Raw genomic sequence first — 10,284 nt, forward strand, 5'->3', positions numbered from 1 at the left:
TTAACAATATAAGTTCTAGATTTGTCGAAGGATGGTGCATGATTTTAGACAGCGATTTTAGATACAATTGATGCAATTCGATGCAATTGTTGAATACGCATCATGGTTTCTGGGTAATACAACTATTTCATGCACTATGCCTCTCTCTGACGCGTGTTTTTGTAACTTGATTTAGATTCTTGCGATGAAACATCATTGTTAATCGCAGTCGCAATATCTAGCAACGAATTTCATTTCAGTGAATACTCAACCGCCGTAAAACGATTCGTCATCGCAGCGACCTGGTGCGTTGCGATAGCTTCCTAGAATTTGGCAGCAGGTTCGCGATGTTTGTGAATAATACAGACGCCTGCGTATAGGTATTGATCAAGACGTATTTTCGAGACCTTTAATATCTGAACACGACTTTTCACGAGATGTGTCGTAATCAAGACTGAAAATCGGAACGGTCTTGCTGCGCTGGCGCGTGCCGAAAAGCGAAAATGACATTTTGCAGGTCGCTGGGATATTCTCCACACGTGCCACACTGCCTTTTGATATTGTGACGTGAAAATGGGCTCGGGTTCTTCCGAACTGTGAAGTATGCCGACACTGTCAGCTGTCTCTATAATACACCTAGACGAAAACTACAGGTATTTCGCTTTCGATCTGTGGATGACATCCAGACTAGTCAATTATGACGTCATAAAATCCAGATAGGTAATACCAGTGGGTCTCATTTGCCGGTCCGCATCAATTTCTAGACCGGTCTGCCATAAATGTTTCAAGTTTCAATTCTATTCTTAGTAGCAAGAGGTTGAAGAGATCTATTAATTGGCAAAACAATGCTGTACACCAAATCGTACACTGATTCTGCATTTGGAACGTAATTTAGAACGTTTTATAGCGTGTCATAGAGTTCATGTCCCACATTCGACTTGTCGTACGTCACAAAGTGTTGTTCCAGATTGTTTCAAAGTAACCTAAAACTCGTTTGCAAGACCAGCAATATGTGATAGCTAGCTTTTTCCACGAAATTCGATGAAATTCGCCGGTACAATTAAGCGAAGATTGACAATATAATGAAATCTAGTAAACGGGAAAGTCGCATTTTTTAATACTTTCCTATGAACTCGACAGTCAAATTCGGGATGGTGGCGTGAAAGGGACTATGCCTTGCAGTAACCTAGATAAGCTAGATTAAATCACGCATAACGATGCGATATCAAAATGAATGGGGTCAATTTGTGGCTGAATCAGGTGGAATTTAGCAGATACCGTGCAAGGGAAACCTAGCCGGATTCAGGTTTTTCAACCCGAATCACCAACGATTGCATACCGAGAGTTACGAGTAGGGCTGGGCACAATGATTCGACTACTCGAATCTGAATCGAGTATTAATTTTAATGTATTCGAGTCAAGTAGTAAAAGACGATTTTTTTCGAGTACTGAAATTACACGCTCCTTGCAACCGAAAGTTAATTTACTGACGACAATTATGGTTTTGATTCTATTTTCCACTCTGAGGAAGCCTTGAAACCTTGATCGTAACGTACGATCATTACAGGAAATAACACATTTACGAAGTCATGATCATCCCACAACATTGTCAAGAAGTGCAATGAAATCGGTATGGTCGAATAAGTACCAAGGTATCTTAGAAGCGACGGAAAACATGCATGTTCTTTGTGGTGGTATTAAAGGTTCATATTTTAACTCTGACATAGGGCATTCTGTTGTGTCGTCATAATGCGTGATACTAGAATACTCGAAACGACTCGAAGTGTGATGCATGATTCAGAATCAAAACGCTCAGATACTCGATTTTGACCAGCCCTATCTACGAGCAATTGGCCCCACTCCACAGCACAACCCTCGGTTTGGATGTCTATCAATAGTTCTGATACTACATCTGCAAGCATTGCGTATTGGCAAACATACGGTAGGAAAAGTATTCGATGACGACATCGGATGGGCAGGGCATCACGCATCACAATGGAATAATATGATCTGATATAATTTCATCGTTGTATGAACATTGAATATCACATATCTAGGTCTCGAATCTCGGTTCGTACAGACTACAGAGTGTCTGTACACAAAATGTTGTGCCCAACTAAAACGAAATTTCAATACTGCGAAATGCGATGATAAAATCAAATATTGATGATGAAACTATGATATTAATGGACTACGCCGACCATGGCCAGTTGGCCCCACACACAGTGAATCCCGCGTGATGCGCATGCGCATGTATTTGAATTCAGTGGTAAATGGACAATAGTCCTTGCTCAACAGTCAATTCGTCATCAATGCAGTCCTTGTTTGGTGAGCCACAGCATTCTCAGGCTTATTGTATTCCAACAGACAATCGCAATCACAATCAATACAAAATGCTAACGCACACAATTGACTAGGCATAGCGTCACTCGACTGCGATCATATGGTAAGCATGATATGCGATCATATCGATTGGCATTAGTAACTATTATGATTCGCATGATAGGAAGTCACATCCGACCACGGAAGAGGAGAGAGCTGGGATTATTTTCGTGTTAGTCGGTAAAAGGTGATTATTTAAACTATCAAATCATCCACGCTGTTATAACATCATAACAAGTGATACTCCAGTAACTCTACACATAGCGAAATATTCGAATATAAATCGAATCACTCATACTCGATTTTCCCGGCACTGGTGAGCCCCAATATCAATTCGCAATTGGGGTCTTGCACATTAATGCAATGGCCGACAAGATAACGCACTGGTAGAGCACCCGGCTTCTTGATCGGTAGGTCGTGGGTTCAATCCCCGGTCGGGTCATACCAAAGACCTATGCACAACACGCACTCATGGGTATGCCGCAAAAAACACGAAGGACGGAGATATGTCACGTCACACTTTACAATAAGTTTACATTTCCCAAGGCTTTGGTTCACAATGCCATTGACGCGAAACACACTTGATTGCCCTACGATTGCCGATAACAAATAGAAAATGTGCTACTCACTCGTACGATCGGCATCTTTTGATGTTGTCGTTTTCTTGTCGACTTTCTAAACACCAGGCGCATTGTGGATGTGCTTGTATACACGCGTCGCACGATTGAATTTGCACGTCCTCACATAAGGCGTCGACGGCAGCTAGATAAATAGAAATGGAATTGCTCAAAATTACACTGCTGTCCATGACAGGGGTGGGCAAACTGCGGATCGCATGCGGCCCATGAGAGTCTAAAGAAACTAATTAAAAATGCATGGATTTGATTAAACTTTTTCTTAGTGTAGTTCACCATGATAATTCTAAGGCAGTGATTCTCAAACTAGGGAGCTCGCTCCCCCCCTCTTGGGGGCATGAAAGCGTCTAAAGGGGGGGGGCGCAAAGCTGAGCTCGACTGTACATTTTTCTCGCGCTCGGCACGGTTTACATCCAATTCAAAATTAAATTAGTGCTCTGTATTTAATCTGAATTCCACATTTAAAAATCTCACATCAACAGTCGTAACCTTCCCTGTCATCAAACTATCCGTTAGGTTTGCCGGCATCGTGGTTGCGTTTTGTGATATGACGATGAAGGGGGCGCGGAATCTTTCACCATCATAAGAGTGGAGGGGGCGTGTCTTGAAAAGTTTGAGAACTACTGTTCTAAGGTAAATACTACGTATTTTATTTTTTACGTTCGATTTCTGGCGCGACAACCCGATCTCGAGGCCCACACAGTTTCAAAGGTTTCAACTGATGAACATCACAGAAATCCTAAACGACATTGACCTAATTCGGATCACGAGTGTGATTTCAGATTGGCCAATCCAGTTTTAATTATTTGGGTGATGTGACTTTTAAAAAAACGATTCGCGCGTGTCTTAGGTATATTCGTTCTCTGTATGCGTAGAATTCAAGTATTTATATTATTATTATTATTTTTATCTACACTTAGTAGAAGCGTGTTTGCAGCTAATGTGGTTAATGATGCTGTCAGCATTGTGTGTCCGGGAACTGAACGAAAAGTGTAACTAGTAAATCTAAGAACAGATCACTGCTCACGGATTTAAATTTCAATCCTGTTCCAAGAATCGGGACAACCGAGTTTCATCTTAAAGTTTTGCCAAATTGGTTATTGAGGTAGACCAGTCTATGAAATCTCGCCACTGTCACTGACACGTGTACGATATCATCAAAGCAATGTTTGGTTTGTTCTAAATAAGCGCATTATCTCGATGTCCTCGCTATATAATTAAATAACAATATTGAGTTTTGGTTCATAATCACTATTCTATATAGGGCGGCCCGCAGATGGTTTCAGATGTCGAATGCAGCCCGCGAGCTCAAACGCTTGCCCACCCCTCGTGTATGAAGAGCTTGTTGGAGGTACAGAGCTTCAATATACAATTGAATAGCATATTAATAATGAAATGAAACCGAATATTTTCGGCTCACATTCGTCAGGGTGGTAATCGTCAGCAACTAGTAGTGAATTGGAAAGAAGACATTGTATATCAACAATCGTATCACAAAATATGACCTCGTCCGGGCGAAGAGATTTTTCGAAATTTCATGACGGTGCTTTCATATTTCGTCATAGGATTGTTGATATACAATGTTCTTTCCAATTCTCTGCTAGTAGCTGACGATTACCCCTGACGATAGTCAGCCGAAAATATTCGGGTTCATTTCAATGTGAATATGCTATTCAATACTATAGTGTCTATATCAGTGGTTCTCAAACGCATTGAATCAGTGGTTTGAAAACCAATAGTACAAGAGTCCAGGCAAGTATTACCGGCACTGTATTGCATTCGAAATATTCAAGGATTGAAAAGCGCTTTTGCGTGAAATGTAGGTGGAATTTTCATACTGCGAAATGAGGATGACCTGATTTAGAGCGATCTTATCGCGCTTCAGCACAGCAGGGCACCTTCGAAGAATGTCTAATAGCAAATTCCCATATCTTGACAAGGCGTAATTAGGGAACTTCCCAGACCGCAGTTCGTTATGTTCCTAATGAATGGATTTTTTTTCGGAATCAGATTTTATTTACGAGCGGATAGCGACAGAAGTCGTATTGCATAGGGATTTTGATTTTATCTAACACTGGTTCGTATCGAGATACCGAATCTATGATGACAACCGTGATCCGTTCACTTTCGGTATACCATGCTACTGTACGATAGAGATGAGCAATTGAGCATTGATCTGTATTCAGAGAAACCGATTTGCAGATTTCAACCAGATATTTGGGCAATTTGACGAGAATCTTCATCTTTCTGACTGTCTACTTATTATTATCATATTCTTTATTCACATCAAAACTGGTAAATACACACACAATCCAGGGAGCAGCCTGCCCCTAAAGGAAAATGGCGAGATTGAAGTGATTTTATTCGTAATTTCCGTAACTCAGTCAATTGTTATTCCTCTGCAATACATGAAGAGGTCAGATTACAGAATTGCGGTAGATGAAGAATTGGCAAGAGTGGCAGAGATAAAGATGATTGAAAATGAAGAATAGAAATTACAGCAACTACATGCTGTGATTTTCGAGTACACGTTTAATTCAGTCCAGTGGTGCATTCAAGGTCTTCCGGAAAATATGCACAGTAGGGCTCTTCAAAAATGACTTATTTTTTCAAATCGTACTGGCTACTTGATAAAATAGTTGAGTTACCTAATTTAAGCCTACACACAAATTTGGTTCAATTCCAGCCAGTAACCGCTGTGCTACAGGAGAAGAAAGTTTCTATTTATTATATAAAAATAAATAATAAAAAATTTGTGAATTCTCTGTTTACCCCATGAAAGTGTTAGGCTGTCTATAGAAACGATGCTCACCAAATTTGGTTCAATTCCAACCAGTGGAAGCGGAGTTATTGCAGTCGAAAAATTCGGATTTGAATAAAATAGTATTTACGGTGACCGATTCTTTGTTTATTTATTATATTCGTGCTCACCGTAAATACTATTTTATTCAAATCCAAATTTTTCCCACGGCAATAACTCCGCTTCCACTGGTTGGAATTGAACCAAATTTCGTGAACATCGTTTCTATACACAGCCTGACACTATCATGGGGTGAACAGAAAATTTTCAAATTTTTCATTATTTATTTTTATATAATAAATAGAAACTTTCTTCTCCTGTAGCAAAGCGGTTACTGGCTGGAATTGAACCAAATTTTGTGTGTAGGCTTAAATTAGGTAACCTAACTATTTTAACAAGTAGCCAGTACGATTTGAGAGGAAAAGTCATTTTTGAAGAGCCCTAATGCACAGTGTCTAATAAAGTGATCTTTTGTATCATGTCTACTCGAACGTGTCCGAAATTTTTGGGATATGTCCCATGAGTTTTATGTTTAGGGCCCATGTAGCGCCAATGACAATCGGTACAATGTTTATTTAGCATCGCCACATTTTCTATCATTCCATTTTTAGGTCTGCGTATTTTGATGTATCATCAATATTATGATACCTTATATTACATTTTATTATTTGTTCAAACGATTTCTGCATATCTTTCCCGCATGACTCCCATCAAAGTGTATAGTTTGTATTCTATAAAGGTCAAAGTTGGGAATGACGTTCAGGCTCGAGTCAGTTTCGGGCTCGATTTGTGGAGTATTATGATGTTCAATCGGATTGAATATCAACTCGACTAATTAATACGGAATTTGTACTAGTTTTCATTCTCGAATCGAGCATAAATCAGGCTGTAAGCAATCGTTTGGTTCAGGGTTACCCATTTGGCAGCGGTTCGGGATAGCAGCCAATATATATTGGCCGATTCCAACTATGGTGTGCTATGCTATTGTATGCGCATGTGAGTGTTTTGTCGAATACATATAACACTTCATTCAAAGCAGTAATAAATAGGAACCAATGTTCGAAAAAATCATCGGTTACGTTACATCCAGTTTGTGATGGCCAGCCGTCGCAGTTATCTGAAGTTTGGGCGAATTTTCTGATATTGCTGGCCCCAATTGGCCGTCTTGATGTCGGTCTTATCGTAAACAGCCAACACTATTTCTATCACATGGGATTAGTCGGCCAGAGGTCGAGATTACCGAACTACGATCAGACTTATAAATTACTTCGCCTACCTACACATGCCACTTCATTTTAATCCCTTGTCCTTTTATGTTGTCACTTGTTAGTTTTCATTCATAGTGCACGGCTCATATTCACATTGCAATACTACTAAAAATTGTTACCACTCCTTTTCATTTTATCGCAATATGTAGTGTCTTGAATCGATGAAATAATTGATATACGTGATGAAAGGAGAGATTTGGTTTCTAATTGCAACAGCGTAGTAACGATTGTATTTTACGTTTAATTGACGTTTGACAACCAATCAGCTGTATATGTAGTATATATTCAGATGAAAACCTACTGTTACTAAACAAGCCATGCACCTCTGTTACGTTATTATACCCCGATTTCACGTTCAACCGCGAGAAATTGAAGTACCGTAGCACAATATGCCCTTTTTTGCAAATATTTTCAAAGCGTCCGGTAACCGGTAGTTGACAGCCGTTTATGGAAGGCCAATATGAATTCAAAACTGCTTGAATTGAAAATTTTTATGCAAAGCTCGACGGATTCTGAATACCACACATACTAAACGCAGGTCACGTAAAGCCGTGATACATCGCATTTCTGTTCTGGCGCTTGAAACAGAGATGACGCCATAGCGGTAATGTCGAAATGGAAACGATAACGAAGCATGTGCATAATTCCATTATTTCCTCAACGCAGTTTTCTATACAGCAATAAGCAACAAGCCCAGCACGAATTCCACACGCTACATGCGTTTATCAATCAGAAGTTCGCACAATGCAAACAGTAACCAATCCAAGAGTGCATAATGATATTATGTAGGCTATAGTTGTATACATACATATTGCTTAATTCATTATCGGCGCAATTGAAACAATGTGGCATCCATAGGCGGTAGATGGCGATTTAGTGAGCGAAACTGTTGGTGGATTAATAAAGGTAATCTCGACAGTAGTTATCGCTTTAAAAGCAGCTAAATACAGTGTTCAACGTTTGTTTTGGAGTAAATTTTAGCACAGAGTTCATAATTGGAGAAATCAGTACAAAGCTTAGCAATATCAGTGACATCACAGCTTGAGAGCGCGTGACTTCATTTGCGTGCAATCAGCTAACAGATTGTTGATTAGAAGTGAGCTTCGAAAATGACTAGCGACTGAGAATTTGACAGCCACTCGACAATCTTTATTCATGTCAAAGGGCAAACACTTACGGTCTGAGGAAGTATATATGACGAAGGAACACAGTGTTATGAAAATCGGTAAAAGTAAAATTGTCTTCATCTTCTCCAAAACGAAGAGCGGTAAAGAGCTCAAAATGAGCAGTGAGATATATCCCAATTTCTATCCACGAATATGCTGTCTTTACAGTGTTGTTACAGTACGTGTATTGTTAATACTGATAAATTACAGAGGAGATTACCATAACAGGCTGTAACGTTTGTAACATACAAAAATGGACACAGTGACTCCTGCGGAGAATATGTACGTGAATTAAACCGCATCGAAAGCTTCATTCAACGGCATGATCAACTGCTGAATCAATCGCTCTCTTCCTGTGCTCAGCCCATGATTGTTTTTGTCTAGTCTCGCTTACCAAGTTATATTACGCCACGAAATCACGTTACAGACACAGCTTCAACGAATTACCGCACATCGCTATATCGAACGTCCCGAGGGAGTCGCAAAACATTGACAAATCCTTCTATTTCTCAAATCACAGACATTGGCTGGTCTGCGAAGCGCACCGCCAGCCGCGCACTCGACACAACCCATCGAAGCGCGTAAACAACAACGACTGTGCTCTGGAGGAAATCAATATTCAATACACCCTCTGCCTGCACAGTGCAAACTGCCAATGCATAGCAAGCCAGCATGTGGCTCTGCCTTAGAAATTGCGCTACGAATGATATACTGCGTAGACCGACCTTGCGTGATGATATCACCAATACGGTAAGAAAATGGGTATTAGGTTACTATAAGCCACAATACATATATTTCAACCCAATATATCTGAACTGTGTTCAACATTCAAAATACTTGACACACTGTTACTCTTCATTCAAACAACGGATAATGTTTTCTGAGTCGTCTTGTGACGCTAACGACACCCGCCAGTCCAGCCTGCGTCCGCCGACAAATCTACTGGGCTGCGCAGGCCAAGTAAGGTTTAGCGCAGCACTCGAGTGACGTACATACTTTTTTCGTACAGGCCTACAAAGTTTTAGCACTTCCTGTCGACGATGTTTGCGTCATAAACGCACGTTTGCTTGAATAACGACTTCGTGATTCAGATATGTCACATCGGAGTTTCCTGCGTGATTCGAAGCTGCCTAAAGCGCCGTAGCCGCCGTTAACTACCTTAACCACTCGAGACTTCAACACACTGGATCCTGTTTAAATCAGCAACCCAATAACACGTACCGTGTAGTAGCCAATGTCACGGACTTCTCTGCGTGAAAGGATGCAATTAATACTGGTTAGTTTCATCGGGAATACGTCATGTTTTCGTCGGTCTATCGATACAGGAGTGAAACTAAGGATGTACACTGTACAGTACGGATTACTGATTCTAATTTGATTCGCATATTTCTGGTGCAGTATAATTGGAATTATACATTTCTGCTAGAATAGGGTTACCATACGTCCTCTTTTAAGAGGATTTGTCATCTTTTTTGACATTTTTGAAAGTGTCCTCGAAGGACGCCCAAATGTCCTCTTTTATGAGAATTTTGGTTAAATATAGGGCAAAATTCGACTGAGATACAGTAAAGGAGCACCGAAGTAACGCTTCGGCGGCTTTTTCGGGAGCTGAGACGGAAAGATGACCCTTTTTCAGTCAACCAACAGAAAATGTGAAAGAAAAACCGTATTTCGGGAGCTAAGCCAGAAGGTTGACCGTTGTTTCAACAAGATAAATGACTTTGCTAATTGACGCACGCGAACCGATCACCCATCACACATTCAAGGATGCATCAAACTTAATGCAATGCCGCTTCCGAATAGGTCCGAATAGACCACAGACAGTTGCTTGAGACACAAGGGGCCGCGAATAACATGTCAAAATTGCCTTAGGGCCAGCAGAGTCTTTACCCGCCACTTCTTTCAAGGCACCGGTATTGTAAAGTACAGTGTACCACTGGTATTATTGAAAAATAAATAGTTAGTACCAAACCCGCATAAATGGTTGAGATGGCGACAGCAAAAGCTTTCGGAGTAAAACCCAAGTCAAACCACTAAGCACTGATTGGGTGTGG

General features: G+C 40.5%; 1 protein-coding gene across 3 annotated transcripts in view; it reads right to left on the reverse strand.

Annotated features, from left to right (window-relative positions):
- The window catches only part of LOC145433694 (integrin beta-1-B-like), a 49,930-nt gene extending 41,213 nt beyond the window's left edge, over nt 1–8,717 (reverse strand). The window contains exons 1-2 of one of the 3 annotated variants that reach the window (XM_080310868.1): nt 8,242–8,717; nt 2,991–3,123 (exon numbers count right to left, since the gene is read on the reverse strand). In XM_080310868.1, coding sequence (XP_080166994.1) covers nt 2,991–3,123; nt 8,242–8,311 — 203 coding nt within the window. In that variant the 5' untranslated portion in view covers nt 8,312–8,717. The remainder of the gene's footprint in view (nt 1–2,990; nt 3,124–8,241) is intronic. The other 2 variants (XM_080310877.1, XM_080310887.1) reach the window with 2 other exon arrangements.
- Between the last annotated feature and the right edge of the window lie 1,567 nt (nt 8,718–10,284).

This window comes from Botryllus schlosseri, chromosome 1, assembly GCF_051294905.1.
Source record: "Botryllus schlosseri isolate E-star chromosome 1, Bs_hap1, whole genome shotgun sequence".
In the NCBI taxonomy this organism is placed as follows: Eukaryota; Metazoa; Chordata; class Ascidiacea; order Stolidobranchia; family Styelidae; genus Botryllus; species Botryllus schlosseri.